This window comes from Ochotona curzoniae, unplaced genomic scaffold, assembly GCF_017591425.1.
Source record: "Ochotona curzoniae isolate NIBS_2020 unplaced genomic scaffold, NIBS_Ocur_1.0 contig_1014, whole genome shotgun sequence".
Lineage (NCBI taxonomy): Eukaryota > Metazoa > Chordata > Mammalia > Lagomorpha > Ochotonidae > Ochotona > Ochotona curzoniae.
This window is the reverse complement of record NW_024464920.1, coordinates 28266150-28283649: the sequence shown is the minus strand read 5'-3', so window position 1 is coordinate 28283649 and position 17500 is coordinate 28266150. Positions and strand designations below refer to the sequence as shown.

At 38.6% G+C, this 17500-nt stretch overlaps 1 protein-coding gene across 2 annotated transcripts in view; it reads left to right on the top strand.

The window, feature by feature from the left end:
* The window catches only part of LOC121157494 (RAB3A interacting protein), a 28951-nt gene extending 13693 nt beyond the window's left edge, over positions 1-15258 (top strand). For both annotated transcript variants that reach the window (XM_040981827.1, XM_040981818.1), the window contains 7 exons: positions 3261-3338; positions 4282-4485; positions 7784-7912; positions 8891-9003; positions 11890-11989; positions 12072-12141; positions 14904-15258. In XM_040981827.1, the coding sequence (XP_040837761.1) occupies positions 3261-3338; positions 4282-4485; positions 7784-7912; positions 8891-9003; positions 11890-11989; positions 12072-12141; positions 14904-14986 (777 nt within the window). In that variant the 3' untranslated portion in view covers positions 14987-15258. The remainder of the gene's footprint in view (positions 1-3260; positions 3339-4281; positions 4486-7783; positions 7913-8890; positions 9004-11889; positions 11990-12071; positions 12142-14903) is intronic.
* The last annotated feature ends 2242 nt before the right edge of the window (positions 15259-17500 follow it).

The following is a 17500-nucleotide window of genomic DNA, read 5'->3' as shown; positions in this document are numbered from 1 at the left end:
CCATAATGAAAACAGTGTGACAGTGATGAAAAAAGAAACATAAAGATCAGTGGAATAGAATAAACAGCCTACAAATAATTTCAGTACTTTTAGTCAGTTGATCTTTAATAAGGAACCAACGTAAGAGCCAAACTCTGCTGCACAGCAGTCAACAACCTGAAAAGATAACTTGAATGGGAGCAAATGTTTGTAAACCTATATATGATAAAAGGTTAATATTCAAAATAAAAGGAAGTCTGTGAAAATAGAAATGTAGATAACCAAATTAAAAACTGAACTAAGGACCTGAGCAGTCATTTCTCCGAGAAGTCGTACTGCTGACCAACAGAAACATTGTTCAGCATCATTAGTTATCAGGTGAATGCAAATCAGAACCCTAAAGGGATATCACATCATGCCTGTAAAGATATGAATGGTAGCAAGTGTAGACAAGGATGTGGAGTGAAGGAACTCTTGGACTTTATTAATAGAAACGCAAATTGGTACAGTCATTATGGAAAACAAGTATGGAAGTTCCTTTTCCAAAAATTACAAATAGAGTTACTGTAAAACCCAACAGTTCCACCTCTGAATATGTGTGTCTGTTTGTGTTTATTATCCAAAGAAAATAAAATCAATATTTTGGTGTTCTCTGTACTCTGATGTTCATTGCTGTGTTACTTTCAGTAGTCAGGATCATGTGTGAATGAAGTAAACATGGCATATTAAAAGAAGTAAATCCTGCAGCTTGCAGCAACGTGGACAAACCTGGAGGACGTTATGCTTGAATGAAGTAAGCCAGACACAAAGAATACATGCTGCATGATTGAACAGAAGCACAGAGGAGATTGGTGCTTCAGCTGGGCAGGGCCTGCGGAAGTGGGAGTTGCTGGACAAATGATAAAATCCTTTGGTTATGCATGAGGCATAAATTCTGGAGATCTAATAAATATGCAGCATGGAGACTATTATATGTTTGAAATTTGCTGTAAAGAGACTTTTAAATTGTTCTCAGTACCACTGGAAAGAGAAAACTCTGAGGAGATGGGTATATTTTAATAAAACAGAGTGGTATGAAATAAAAATTGCAATGTCCGTAAAATTTTTGTTAAGACAGCCACATTCTTTTGTGCATCAGCTAAGACTGTCATTGAATAGTTAACACAAAGGTCATATGTGGTGCTTCGAAAGAAAAATGTGGAAAAAGTTTGCTAACTCTCAGGACATGTGGTGCATTGTGTTCAGTTTCAGGAGGATAGATGGAAAAATGCTCAAACTTCATTGGAAGCTACCTTTGATGTCTTGTTGACTTGCAGATCCTGTGCATATCTTCTGCCTCAGTCTACCTTCCTGCTTTCCTCCTGGGACTCTGGCTTTTGTCTGTTGTTCTTTTCCTCTGCCTTGCTTAGTATGCTTAGGGGAAGGTCAGCTCAGCTACCACCTCATTCTTCTGGAGCTTGGTCTGTAATTCATACTGCATTGGTGTCTCTCTATTCCTGGATACTTTTTCTAAAAAAAAGCTTCTCAGTTTTTCTGATTGCTTTCATCTGGAAGTTTGATACAGATTATGTAGTCCACTATTGGTATAAATAGTTCATTTCCAAGTATTTAAGCAAGTACTCATCGCATGAGTTACTCTTTAATTTATGGAATGTTGCTCATCTTGAAGAGTAGCTTTAGCTATCATTTTGTAAAAAATCTGTTGACTTGTCTTCTGTTGACAGCCACTTACCATTCTTGAAATACTCAGCATTGTTATTCTTAAAGGAAACTTGCTTAGTTCATCATTAAATTTGACAGCCCTTAAGGATTTTATTTTTATGGTTAGTCTAGTAAATAGTACAGATTCTTTTGTTTAAAATAACATAATGTGTACATTGACATTCAAAGACACAGAGACTGCAAATCCTTAAAACTATAAGAGAAAACAAGTAGGAATGTCCCAGTTGGATTCTGCTCTGGAGAGCTTCTACTGTGTCACTAAGCAATAGACACAGTGAGGGAGCCATTGTCAAACCACATATTTATTAATGATCATTAAAGCATACCTCCTTGCTTTTCTCTCTCCTTTCAGCTCTCCTTCTCTTTCTTTTTACAAACTTTCAAAAAATGTAAGTTAAAGTTCTAAAATATAAGTTCTTACAACCCTGTGCACTATCTCAATTCATCTAATCCCTTATAGATATACAAGTGAGATCATGTCACTCTTCATTAAAGAAGTAAGGCCTCATATTCGCAGTTTCAATTTATTGTTTGAAAGTCAGAGCAGCTGAGATTGAGATGTATACACACATGCTTGCGCGCGCGCACACACACACACACACACACACACACACACACACACACACAAAGAGTCTTTCATTTGTTGGTTTACTTCCTAAATGACTACAACAAATGACTTAACTGTGAAGTCTGGGCCAAGTCAGGGCTAGGAGCCAGGAACTCCAACTGGTTCTTCTGTGTGGGTGACATGGGCTTGAGCACATCGTCCACTGCTTTTCCAGGTGCATTAGCAGGAAGCCAGATTGCAGTAGAGTAGCTGAGGACAAGAACCAGCACTCCGATGTGGGATGTTAACATCAAAAGCAGTGGCTCAGTGTGCTGCACCACAACACTGGCTCCAAACCTGTAACTCTTGGTTTTTATTGATTATTAGAATGCTGTCTAACTCTTTAGTTCCTTAAGAGCAGGAGCTTTTTCCAAGAATATTTTACAGTACCTAGGACAGTGCTAAAAGAGCATATGTAAATCTTTGATAAATAGGTCTAAAATAAAAGAATTAAGTACCTGGAGTTTCATATTGTCCATATATACTTTTTCATGATCAGTTTTCTGTGAACTTTTTAAAAATTTGTCATATGCATGGATTTCAGTTTTCTTTGTACCACAGTAAGGTTTTAATTCCATTTTTTTCACAGAACAAAGTACCCTCACGTGTGTATCATGACCCAGTTATAAAAATCTTAATTGCAAGTGATTTGGCTTTGACAAGTGTGTCATTGTCTGTTTTCCTTCATGACATTTACAATTCTTACATAAGTATTGTTCATAATGATTTCACTAAACTCCACTATCTCAGTAGTAACAGGTCTTAAAAGGAGTTCCTTGTTTTAATTCCTAACGGTGTGTGTGGTGTCATCTGCTTTTTCTCTAATACTGGATTTTAATTTTCAGGCATTATTTTGCTAGATATTTTTGCTTCAATTACAGACATTTAGTGAAAGATTTTAAAAAATAAATGCTAATACTGTTTCCAAGATTTGAGATGTTGATTTTTTTAGGAAGCTCATAAGATGGTGAGAGAAGCAAATGTAAAGCAGGCAACAGCAGAAAAACAGCTGAAAGAAGCTCAAGGAAAAGTAAGTTGTCATCTTTATACTATGGAATTTTTTTTTTTTTTTAAGATTTATTTTTATTATTATTATTATTATTTTTTTTTATTGGAAAGGCGGATATACAGAGAGGAGAGACAGAGAGGAAGATCTTCCATCCGATGATTCACTCCCCAAGTGAGCGCAACAGGTCGATACTATGCCGATCCGAAGCCAGGAGCCTCTTCCGGGTCTCCCACGCGGGTGCAGGGTCCCAAAGCTTTGGGCCGTCCTCGACTGCTTTCCCAGGCCACAGGCAGGGAGCTGGAAGGGAAGCGGGGCTGCCGGGACTAGAACCGGCGCCCATATGGGATCCCGGGCGTGCTAGGCGAGGACCTTAACCACTTGCGCCACCGCGCCGGGCCCTATACTATGGAATTTTAAGAAATTCGTGCAAGTTTCAAAATACTAGAAAATGATTGTATTTTGTTCTTATTGTGAAGGCTTGGAAAACACAAAAAACAAAATAGCTACTGTGGAGATAGAAATAGTTTATATTGCTGTGTATTTATATTAGAGTTGAGTGATTTAAAGCTTTTTAGCACATACATCATCAAAACAATTATATGACTGCATTTCAAAGTTAATGTTTTTCTCACTGAGCAGAAGAACCCATATGCTAGTAGATTTTATGGTTTTAGGGTGAACCACTACTGGTTGCAAGAAAGGATGCTTGGAAGATCTTTGAGGATTTACAAAAGTACATCTTAGCTGTTTTGATAGCTTTATTAATTTAATTTTACATGGTTAATAGTAGCTTAATCTGAGTCTTAGAAAAGTATCATGAAGCTTGGGTTTGTCTTGCTGCTCACGGAAAGTACAAATTAAACTGAGATCCCATCTGTGGAAGTGTTTTGGCCCACGTCGCTATCATTGAGGGGCAGTGTCACAGTACATGCAGTCCTCATGCCTGTGTCGCTTTCTCTTCAAGATCGACGTTCTGCAGGCTGAAGTCGCTGCGCTGAAGACACTCGTCCTGTCCAGTTCTCCAACATCACCGACCCAGGAGCCTTTGCCAGGAGGAAAGACAGCTTTTAAAAAGGGACACCAGAGGAACAAAAGCACGAGCAGTGCGATGATTGGCAGTCATCAGGACCTCACTGTGATCCAGCCCATTGTGAAAGACTGCAAAGAGGTACCGCCCCAGGACTGTCTCTCCGCCTCTGTCGAGAACTGTAGTCCTCAGCACTGAGCTGATGGTTAGAGGTCTGGCCAGCAAAGTTCGAGGACAAAATGTTAAGATGGGGGAGGCTTGACCAAGAGTGGCTGCTCTCAGGGATCCTTCTGTTCCATTCTTACCTGACTGATGGGGAGAACCTGGTGCTTACCTGCGAGCTTGCTCATCTTAGGCTTCCACCAAGGGAGCAGCTGCTCAGGATCATGTGAAGGAGACTGGCTGGATGTAATGACCTGGCTGGTCAGAATGTTTCTGGGGTGCGCTAATGAAATACGAATGTGAGGAGTGAGTGAAAACAGGGCGATTTCTCGCTAAGTGGTGTGTACTTTCATTTAAATTCTGGGAAAAACGGAGTTTATTATCAGTAACAAAACTCCAGTTAATAAGCTGTGGAAGTCAAAATTATGGTAACCTCTTGCTTTTAAAATTTATATAGTTAATTGGGTTAATGTATAGTATTTTGATTTATTTGGAGTAAAACCTATATAATTATTAATAATTTAATTATTGCACATTATGAGAAAGTGTTTCCAAAGGGATTGATCAGTAATTTATGAATCATTACTCCCCTGTTTTTTTCTTGAAAACTTAATTCTACATCACTGAATTCAAGTATATTATTAATGTTGAAGAAGCTATGTGTATACTTGCTCAGTTTAAGTTTGGCATGAAAGCCAGGATTTTATCAAAATGAATAGCGAAAGTTATTATCTACTTTGTTTAATTATTAATAAGGTAGATGCTAATAAGTGAGAAATGTAATACTTGATGGAATTTGAATGTTATAAAAATCTTAAGTTCACGTTGATTTCTGTGGAATATTTAAGAACTTTTGGTCATTTCTTAAATCTGATTTCTTTGAATTTAAGTAGCATTTCCATAACATTTTTATGAGTCCATAGAGAACAGATTTCAAGAGTTTAAATATGTACAAGTGCAAGAGTATGGTACTCTCTACACTCTCCCCCTGCCTTTCTTTTTCTTTCGTTTAAAAACAAATTTTTATAATAATGTAAGGTCAGTTAGCTTTGTAATAACAGGCTTATTGCTTCTCTAAGTAAAGAACTCTACAGATAAAATGTGGGTATTCCACTGTTCCACGCAAGTGTAGACAACAGATTTCAAGGTGTAAGTTTAGCTCAGTATACATTAAGTTTATTTTTGTCATCTCCATATTATCTGCAGCCAATAATGGAAAATACATCGTAATTGTCTTTTTGTGTTTGGCTTATTTCACTAAAAAAATGATCACCAGTTGCATCAATTTTGTTGCAGAATATTGGATGTGAGTGTTATTCCCTTGTGTATAGGTACCACATTTTCTTTATCCAGTCATCAGTTAATGGGCACCTGGTTGAATCCAAATGTTAGCTATTATGAATTGGTTAAGTAGCTTTTTTTTTTTAAGTTTTATTTATTTTCATTTAAAGGGAACTCTACAGAGATAAGGACAGACAGAAAGATCTTCTGTCCACTGGTTCACTCCCCAAATGGCTGCAATAGCCGGAGCTGAGCCAATCCAAAGCCAGGAGCCAGGAGCTTCTTTTAGGTTTCCCACATGGGTGCAGGGTCCCAAGGTTTTGGGCCATCTTCTATTGCCTTCCCAGGCCACAGCAATGAGCTGAATAGGAAGGTGGAGCAGCTGGGATGTGAACTGATGCCCACATGGGATGCCAGTACTTGCAAATAGGATTAGCCGATTGAGCCATTGTGCCAGCCCCAGATTAAAAAGCATTTTTAATTGCTTGGTATATCTTGTATTTTTGCCATTGTTTTGATTCAGAATATCTAATTTGTACTTTTTCCACTTATAGTTCATACTAAAATAATTAAATGTTTTATCAGGTAACACTTTAAATAGTTCAGTTTTGAGATCCCATAAAATGTCAACAGGCAATATATAACTTCAAATTAATAACTTTTTGTTTTTTGCGTATATGTTCTGATATTTTGTAAAAAAAAAAACAAACAAAAAAAACTTGTTAAAAAGTCTTACGTGACAAAGGAAATATACAAATTTGGCCTGTGTAAGTCTTGTTATAGGTAGTGTCAATATTAAAGATGACTTGTGCTCACCTTGTGTTTCTGTGGGAAATGAAATGGGGCCTTCAGTCATGGCATTAGCAGTGCATTTCCTGAGAACGTTCAGAAAACAAGCATGTGGGCTGGGTGTTGCAGTGCACCTGTGGCTGGAGATGCCCTGCCTCACACTGGACTGCCTGGGTTCACACCATGGCTCTCCTTCCAATCCCTGCTTCCTGCGAGTGTGTACTTAGGAAGGCAGGCAGGAATCTGCCACTCGTATGGGGATGTGGCTGGGATTCGTGCATCTAGGCCTCAGCTTCACCCAGACATGAGTGTTTTGGGAATTTGGAAATTAAGCCAACACATGGCAGGTCTTCTCCTTCTCTCTGTATTACACTGCTATTCAGATAAACAACAGCAAGCCTTAACACACATGCATATGTGCACACGTACACATACAAACTGCTCAGTGCTTTGGGGTCAAGCTGCTTAGGTTTGAATTTGGGCCTCAGTGCTTTCTTGCTGTGCAGCCTTGGGCAGGCTGTGTTAGCTCCTTCAGCCCAGCTTCCTTATCTACAGAATGTGGGTCCTCACTGCTGTGAGGATTGGTTGTTGAAGTTGCTTACCATAGTTCTGGTGCAGGATTACTTCTTAGGAAATTATTTAACTTGTTGCCTTGAAGTATCACTTAATCCAGTTTGGGGTTTATGTCCATTTTCCCAGTAAGCTTTACATAGGGAATTAACTTGAAAATGTAGAATTATTCATCTGCTAAGACCGATTATGCCTTTGTCTTTATTTTGATCCGGGGTATTTATGAGTTGGGATGAAAACAGGTCACAGTGACACTTTGAAAGAAAGTCTGTAGGAAAGCTTGGATAAGCACAGCCTTCTCTCACTTGCCACAGTCTGTGTGCCCGCTGGTTTGTTGCTTTTCCAGTGCTCTGTGCTGGCAGGGCTGGTGCAGGTGCAGCTCTAGGCCCTGTGGATGGTGCTGATCTGGGTTGAGAGAGTCTGAGAATCTGTAGGGAAGAGTTCTAGGGGGAAACTTGCTGCAGAGAGGAAATGCTCGAATCTATGAAACTGTACCATAAAATAATACATTTTTAAAAAATGTTGACCTTTAGTCCATGTACAGGAGATGTGTATACTATGTTTTGGTTTTATGGAGTGGTTTTAGGTTTATGTTTCTAAAGTAAGCTCTCTTTGTGTTTTCTTTCGGCTTCTTTAGGCTGATTTGACTCTGTATAATGAGTTCAGATCCTGGAAGGATGAGCCCACGATGGACAGAACATGTCCTTTCTTAGACAAAATCTATCAGGAAGATATCTTTCCATGTTTGACATTTTCAAAAAGTGAGGTAACTTTTTTGTTTCATTTTAATGGGACTGCATTAGAGTTGTTTTTGTACTTCTTTATTAAGTCAGGTTACATATTTCAATATCTGATATAAACAAGATATAATAAAGTGCATGCAGGATCATAATCCTGTGGCGTTTGGTTACTGAGTATCTTTGCTTATGTGAGCAGAGGATCGTTCATAGAGAGAGACACGTATTGTGTTAGAGTGGAGGAATAGTCTGTAAGAGTAGGGCTTATCTTTTGATCATAGTCCAAAGTTCTCTGTACACTCTGCTTCAGGCATGTGCTGGGTTTATCTGCACATGATAAAATCTCACTTGGTTACTTCTTAAAAGCAGGAGAAAAAGTGCCTTCTTTGTCTGTTATAAGGGTATTAATAACACTAAAAGAATTCCAAGGAACAAGTTTCTAAAACATGTGAGGCCATGTACAAGTGTAAAGATACATTTTAAATTTGTTCTTACATGTGAATGAATGGTTTGTCCACATATGTCCTGTCAGTGTTTAAGAAATTTAACCCCCGGAGTCTCATGTGAGCTCTTTCAAGGATTTAATTGCAACAAAAACCTCAGATCAGCAGTGCAACATTTCTGCTACATACTGATCTTGTAAGTTTCCTGTACTAAAAAGTTGTGTGTGTTTGGTGCAATAAGGCATTAATATATTCATTTTAAAGTGATGTTAATAGCAGACATTAGTTGTGGATGGGGAAGCTATAGACAGTAGAATTAATATCTTTAATCCTTTTGCAGATCAAAAGAATAGTAATTTCACTATAACTGAATTGTTTCTTGAAATGGTGTTTGAATTATAAGAGAAATCAAATCAAGATTATGCACTGTTTTTCTTTACCAACAGCTAAGGCCAACCTAGTAGAACTTGGGGAAAGAATAATTTGTAAAATTAGTTTACTTTGAAATACAATTTTGATATTTTCCTGTCAGCAGAATTTCTAATACTTTGTGTGTTTTTGAAGCTGGCTGCAGCTGTTTTGGAGGCTGTGGAGAACAATACTCTGAGCATCGAACCAGTGGGACTGCAGCCGATTCGATTTGTGAAAGCTTCTGCAGTCGAGTGTGGAGGACCAAAGTAGGTTTTCACACATGAGCCTCGTGGGAGGGACTGAGGTTTTGAAGTCTCGTGTTTTGGAGTTAGTTTGTCAAGGTTTCTTAGCAGTTCAGTTTCTCCTGAGATTTCTGTTGAGTCTGTTCAGCTCAAAGACAAATCCCCAGACCGTGTGAGGTATAGCATTTCTAACTTACTTTCAAAGGAGAACCTTCTAATGCTAAAAATATTCACACATGATAGGGATCCAGGAAGAACAATTACTAGAATAATGCCTTTTTGCTTGTTTTTAAACTCTGTGTTGTAGCCTGTTAGTGAATTGTGAAATCCATTTAGCAGGTTATAAGCAGAATTATTGTATTTATGTGTGTGTATATATATGTATGTGTTTGTGTGTATGCTGGTTTTTGTGTAAAACATTTTTTTCTTGATGATCACTTCAGAACTAGTTGGGAAGATACTGAATTATACCAAGTATCAACAAGCAGTAGGTTACCAAAAAGCCTTGCTTAGTCTCTTCATGCTTTGTAGTGGTCAAAGGTTCTCACTTGATAAACAATCCTGTCTTTCACATACTGAGAGCTACTCAGAGATGACACTTCCCCCATGTTTCAGAGAGTTGGCTTTCTTCCATCCAGGCAAATGACGGAAGACTAAAAGAACAGCGTTTAAAATCCTCCAAAACACACTTTTTTTTTTTTTTTGCATTGGTTTCATGACTTGGAAAATTTGAGAAAGCTGATTTGTTCATGGTTAAGAACCAGGTCAATATGGCAAACTAGAGTGTAGGAGAGCTTAGAGAAGATACTGATTGACTCCTGTTAGAGAGTTATTTTGAAGCCTAAGAGGAAAGATAGGCTGGGGGTTAACTACTACGTGTGCCGAAGCCTGCTGCAGTAGCTGTGTGATTCCTCCTGCTTTCTGTTGTGCACGAATGTTCTCAGCAGGAGGACGGTGTCAGTGTTTAGGGACCCTTGCTAACTGTTTGCTGTGTGGACCCCACATGCACCTTAGAGTCTGTCGTGCGTAGCACTCCTCCTGTGCCAATCCTGTGTCAAAGCAGCCTCTCAGTTTCTGAGAAAGGATCTGCAGTTGTAGATTCTACAGACACCCATGAATTTTTGTCCTAATTCTTCAGAAAATGGAGAATCTTCTTGGGGGAGATTTGATCTGGGTTTATGAAGCGTGAGTAGAAATCAGAAAAAGAATGATATGAAGGCTTGGAAAGAAGACAATAAAGTGTGTTGAGGATGGTGTCATATGGAATGGAAAGTAAAGATATAACAGATCTTAAAAAGTTAAATTGAGTTGAGGATGCTTGGAAGAGAAATGGCTGATTGGAGGAATGATTACATAATTTTGGAAATTAATTGGAAAGGCGATTGAGGAGGTTCAGGTTGAGGAAGATGATTACAAGCCTAGGTTTAGACATGTTGACATCGCTATGTGAGAGTGGCAAGCAACAGCTTAACATCTTGGGGGCTGGAGCTATGAAGAGTTGCTACAGTAGTAATATATTAACATATCAACATGGAGCTGGAGATGAGAAAACTTAGCATTGAATCCTGGCTCAAATAAAAAATATACTGGGTTTGCCAGCTTACAAATGACCTCAGAAATGAGGTATTTAAGAAACTGCCTTTTATAAAATTATTATTTTGAAATTATATCAGTAGAGCAGGTGATTGGTATATATCTGCTGGTAGAAAAATTGTGTGTGAATTTTATTTTTTGGAGTTGATGGGTCATTTTCCTCTTGTGAAAAATTATACATTTAGAAGTCCTTAATACTTGTGCCTTGGATTGTTTTCTGTCATCAGCAAACTAGTGCTGTTAAATATTGTTACATATTAAAGAAATGTATTAATAAAAGAAAAATGAGACAAAATCTCCTGAAAGAATTGGTTTGTGATTTGAATGACACCCTAAAATTACCCCTTTTCAACTGCATCTGTTCCTTGTAAGAGTAGCTGAAATTTAATGTTGTTTATTTAATGTATTGCTTTGTTATATAATTTGTAGTGTCACCTCAGAAGCTTTTGGCCATTTCATTTCACTGAGAGTGGTGCTCATTTTGCACTGATAAGGACGGTTTGCTGTGTTCAGCCAAGTTCCCAGTTCAGGAGAGTGACAGCTAGGCTGCTGCGGGTTCAGCCCGATGGACAAGCCAGCTGTGTTTCATGGAGCGTTGGAGCGACAGGTGGCACATCACTTATTCAGCAGACACTCAGTGTCTGCTGTTTGCCAGGCGTATGCTTGGTGCCAGATATTTAAAGATCAGAAAGACACGGTTTTGCTTGCAAGAGGCTTACAGCCTAATCCAAGGCAGAAAGGCCTGATACCAAATTTTATAGCTTCTAATATGCAAATAGAAAAGGTAGATGAGACCTAGGGTATTCTTTGTGTAACTTAAAATTCTGTGTTTTTATATCCTTGTGTATTCCTTTGTTCTTGCCCTGAGGTCCTGTATTATTAAATGCAAATAAATCCCCCAACCTAAAGTGCAACATGTCCCATCTAGAAGCTGCCAACCCTGCAAGCTGTCAGAATACATTTTGAGACTTGGACAACGGTTATTAAGTTTTTGTTTCTTGAGAAGTGGAATTCCTAGTGGAAAGCGGAGGTTGCCCTGCAGCTGATTGCTTATTTGCCCCAGGATAGGAGTTATATTGAAGACCTCTAGCTTCTGTTTCCAGAACATGGCTAACGAGTGGTATTAACCTTGTGTACTAGGATCTAAGTCCCGTAAGGTCAGGACCAGGTGCTCTTGGTGGCTGTAGCCCCGCATCTACAGAAGGCCTGGTACATAGCAGGTTCTCGGATGTAGTCTTAGTGAATGGGCAGATCTCTTCTACAGGGGGAACGCTTCTAATCATAAAAAACTGAAATTCTGTCATCATTATTTTACAGAAAATGTGCTCTCACTGGCCAGAGTAAGTCCTGTAAACACAGAATTAAATTGGGGGACTCAAGCAACTATTACTATATTTCTCCTTTTTGCAGATATAGGGTAAGTGGCTTACCCATGATTTTTAGTAAAGTTTGCTTTGACATGAACGTTTCACTCATGGCATTTTTTTCTTTTGGCCTAGATCACTTCTGTGTGTAATTTTTTTACGTACATTCGATATATCCAGCAGGGACTTGTGAAACAACAGGATGGTGAGTGTTGTGATTCCTGTTAAATAGTTACATAAAAGTAAGTAATAGGACATAGTAATGTTCACATAAATTGTAGTAAGCTAATAGGGCTAATAAAATGTGTGGAGAGTATGAGAGTATACCGTTAAGACATGTTTAATTCTGTTATTTCCCTCATTTTAATCTTAATTTTGAATTTTGGGCAGAACCAGTTCCGTCTCGGGGGGTACATGAGAAACGAGGTGGTAAATGTAGAGAGAATACAAAGCTCATTTGGATCTGCTTCCTGCGAGGGAAGAATGAACAGGCTGTGGACATGCTCAGTTTATTTTGCTAGCTAGGAACCATGACAAAACTCACTGTGTGTGAGTTAGGATAGCTCAAAATGGAATAAGGAATGAAGATTGCCATCTTCTCACCCACCAGAAACAGGCAGATACTCTGTCCAGGAGAGCCCAGCCACCTGCCAGTATGCTAATTTTCTCATTCCAGTCTTCCATGATTATTAATGGTTTCTAGCCACATGTCTTAGGCATAAAAGCCTTATGGCCTGACAGCTCCAAAGCAGTATTTGTTGAGTACACATAGTTGTTTTAAAATAGTTGTTTTAAAAAGCAGAAATATCAGGTGTTGAGTTAGGGGCAGCTCTGTGCTGTTTTGTGTTTGATGTTGGAGGAAATCTTGCGGATTTTTTTTTTTTTTAAGGTATTGACGTTATTCTTGTGCTTAAAACTAGTAAAAAAAGAACATACTTTTTTTTCAATAAGGTAAATCAGCAATTCTTTCTTCTGTGAAAAAATTACCCATGCTGATGAAAAGTTAGTGTAGCTCTTATATGTTGAAAAAACCCTATTGACTTAAAATACCAGTTGTGGAATTTTATTGTCTACAATGTCTGAAAGAATCAGAATGAAACCTGTCATGAAGTAATGTTTAATTTCAAAAGGCTGCATAGCATAAAAATTGTCTCTGAACTGGGTAGTAAGTACTTTTTTGTAGCTTTAACGAAAGCGACATCTCTTTTTATACCTATTGATGAGTAATATGATTTAAACTGGAGAACAGATGACTTGTGAAATTGTCAAGCATATTTTTCTGTTTGTTAAAAGGTTCATAGAGAAGATTAATGTAGGGTAGTTTGCTCTGTGATGATAGGAAGAGAGTATCAGAGGGCTGCGGGGCTGGAATACAGGCACATCTTCCTGGTTTCTGTTATCCTTCCTTTTCAGAGTGTTTGAGAAACACTGTATACTATGAGAGTTTGTAGTAGCAGAGTGTTCATTTTAAAATCTGCTTATCATCTTTACAACCACAGCTAAGACCAGGATTCTCGACTTTGCTGCTATAGGTCAAGCAGTCCTGAGCCCAGATGTAAAACATTTCACAACCTAAAACCTCTTGAGTTCTCACATTGATCCCTTACTTTATATGGCAACTTGCATCCAAAACACAGGCACGTTAGAAATATTTTATAAAATTGCTTTTAGGCTGTAAGTGTAGGGTATCTGTGGAACATTCATGATTTTTATATTTAGTTAAGTACTATCCCCAGATACCTCTTTATGTATATGCAAATCTAAATCTAATATCTGAACAAAAATTCCCCATTGCTGATTGTCCCAGGCGTTTTAGATGAGGGATACTCATGACATTTTGAGCAGGAAGGTTGTTGGAGAGGGCTGGCCCATGTTTTATAGCATCTCTGATGTTTGTTCGTTGGATGCCAGTAGCAACCTCAAGTGTGAAAATGAAAAATGCATCCAGGCATTGCCAAGTGGCCTTAGACATGAGACTTCTGGTGGAGAACCACAGGTATCGGTCAATCTGATCTGATCATATGTCAAATGAAGATTTTCCTCTGTCAGAAATACACAGCCAGCCTTTTCCACTTGGAGTGGGAGCTAGTTTACAGAGGGTCCTTTACAATAATGTTTATTTCTAGGTTGAGCCTTAACATAAAACCTTTCCTGTTAGTACAAAGAATGTTATAGAGTTTTTCAATTTATCTCTTCTTTTTCCCTACTCACCCCGTTAGTGTTGATGAAGAGTAGAATGTCCAATGTGTAGCAAACAAAGGCAAGATCTCTGCGTTGATAAGAACTCTTTTTTAAAAAAAAAATTTATGTATTTATTTAAAAGAGTTACAGTGAGAGCTTTGCATTCACACACTCACACACTCTTAAACAGAGAGAGATCTTCCATTTACTTGTTTACACTCTAGATGGCCCAGGCATGGGCCAGGATGAAGCCAGGAACTTATTGCAGGTCTCCCATGTGGGTATCAGGACCCAAGCACCTGGACAATCTCCTGCTGCTTTCCCAGGCCATTATCAGGGAACTGGGTTGAAAGTGGAACAGCCGGTATGGGAAACTGCGCCCCTAAGCGATGCCGGATTGTAGTGGTTGTTTTACCGCTATTCTACAACAGTGGCCCTGGTAATACTTCTCAAGTAAATCAGGCACTGCGTACATTCCTTTATGAAGGGAGGTGCCAGTGTTGCTGTCCACTCACGACACTGAAATGTCTACTTTTTCTTGGGCTAGGTGATAGTCTGCTACATCTAACAAACAGTTGTAACAAAACAGATGAATTCTGCTTATTGACAAAACCTGGATGCTCATGAGAGCAGGGCAAGTTTGTGTGAAATGTTGAAACAATGTCTAAGCATCAGGATATCGTTAGGACTGCCCAGCTGGCATTTCTGCGATTTCTAAGTTCTCATCAAAACATTTAAAAATACCTAATGGCATTTTATAATTTACATGTCATTTCTGTTTGTCAGTTGATCAGATGTTTTGGGAAGTTATGCAATTGAGAAAAGAGATGTCCTTGGCAAAGCTGGGATATTTCAAAGAAGAACTCTGATGCTCGGCGTGGGACCATGCACGAACCTCTCGGAACAACTGGAAAATGACTGCATATTTTTATGGTTTCTCAATATTTATTTCCAAGGAGTGGGCCCAAGACTTTTCTCCTCTTTTGCAAATTACACTAAGAAATACTGTGATTTCTTTTAAACTGACTTATGCTGTGTTTGCATATTCTTTAGTTGAACACACTGTGAAGAATTACAGGTGTACACTAGTGATTGTAATTTCTAGTTGCAAAAACAGACAAATAAATAAATGTTAGATTGACTGTGTGTGTTTTCTCTAGCTCTAACACGGCATGTGGAGTCTGCAGAATGTATTAAATGGTGATTTTCAAACTGCATGGCAGCTTGAGAGAGGCTGAATGGACAGCATTCAATTTCTGTGCTTACCTATTTTTGTCAGTTTTAAAAGTTTTCGTACTTATTTACTTGAAAGGCATAGTTAAGGAGAGAGGGAGAGACATCGTGTTTGGGGCTGAGAAAGATTTTCCACCCACTAGTTCATTCCCCAAATTGCTGTAACAGCTGGGTTTGTGCCAGTCCAAAGCCAGGAGCTTGAAATCAGATTTGGGTGTCTCCTGCATGGGTGGCAGGGGCTTTCTCAGGCACATTAGCAGGGAACTAGAGCAGAAATGGAGCAGTCAGAATTTGAACTGGTGCCCCTATGGGATGCCAGCATCACCCCAGGCAACCTGTTGTGCATTGGTGCTAACCCTATATGTATTAGAATTTCAGAAAAAGATGTAGTTGATTTGAATAGAGATTTCTGCTGCTAAAATATTTGAAAGTTACTCTTTTAATTTTTCTGCTCTATAAAGAATCCCTGTGTAATTGTGATTGTTAAATACAGGACAATGAGAGTAGTCACATTTTATTCTAGAGATGCAATGTTGAGCATCCTGGTGTAATATATTCATGTTTCATGTATATTCAGCACCACAGTGGCTTTGGAGGGATATAGAGATCAAGGTGTCAGGTGTATGCAAGGAATTCCAAAGGGGTGTGGGTTGAAAGAAGGTACTCAGGCCAGGTACACTCTCATCATAAATCTTTTAAATCCTTAAACTTGCTCAGGTAGAAAACCTGTTACAATTACTTATGCAAGTAAACAAGTTCATGGTACATATATAGTAATTACAGAGGAGCAAAAATAAGAAGGGAGAAAACAACTTCATTTTCTCCACTTAGAAAAAAACTATTAATATTTTCGGCAAACAACCTTTTGGTTTGCAAATATTTTCTACCTTATGTACACAGATTTTGAAACAATAAGTCTGCTTTTTAGCTTACATACTATTTTTCCTTTTTGGTAATATGGCTGTACATCGTAGTCCCTTTGTGTTGATTATAAGAATTTCAACAAAACTTCTTGTGTGGGAGATGTAGATAGTTTTCATTTTTTTTTTATCCTGTATGCTGTAATGAGTTCGTAGGTGAGCCACTTAAAGTAAAATTGTTGGGTGAGGACTTCCCCATGTGCTTAAATATTTGCTCTGCTGTGCCAGCTTGCCTTCCAGAAAAGTGGAACCAGTTTTACATTCACAGCAGCAGTATATTGGAGAGACAGATGATACTCTGAAGATGGTGTTGGTTTCAGTGTTGTTCAGGCTGAGTCAAGCTTGCCGATGGAAGCCTCGGTCAACAGGCTAGACAGACACCTGAGCGGATATTTGAGTCCGGTGACAGGGTCGTGGAAAGTCTCATTGTCATGCTCAGTTCAGGAATCAAACTGAACACGAAAAGAACTTGGAACCTAGAAGTCGATGTCCAGAAACATTTTTCTAATGTGGACTCATACTATTATTTAAGGTCTCAAAAGATTTCCCACACAAAGTGTACAGAGAAAGAAATCCAGAATGCTGTGAGAGGATTGAAGTGTGATCAAGTGCTTAGGTGAAGTTTGTTGGTGATTTAAAAGCCATTAATAGCGGGAAGTGTTAAGCTTAGTGGTTAGGTGACTGCATGGAGTTCTCTCATCATACTGGAAGAGCCTGAATTTGAGTACTGGTTCCACTCCTGATTCTGCCCTCCTGCTCGTGCACACCCTGTGAGGAGCAGAGAATGAGAAGCAAGACAATGCTTTCACAGAACAAACCCTCATGTCTCTAAATTGATCTCAGCATAGATGTAATGCAACTGCAAGCCACATCTCAGCATTTCCTCTGGAATATATGGGCTCATCAGAAATTTATGTGGCAGAGTAAAGGTTGGAGAATGACCAAGACACATCTGAAGTAAAAGGAGAGAGAACTTCCTGAAAGAACTTCTTGTGAAGCTGAAATACTTAATGTGGTGTTAGTATAGGTTGGCCAAGCAATAGAGAGCGCCAAAGCAAAGCCACACAGGTGCGTCAGTTTCATATTGGCAGAGGAAATAGATCAGTTCATTAAATGGAGCCAACAAAATGAAAAATTAGAAATCTGATCTCTTCCTTATATCATACACAAGCTACTTTAAATGTTAAGCTTTATAACTTCACATGTGGAAGATATGGATGAAATTATGAT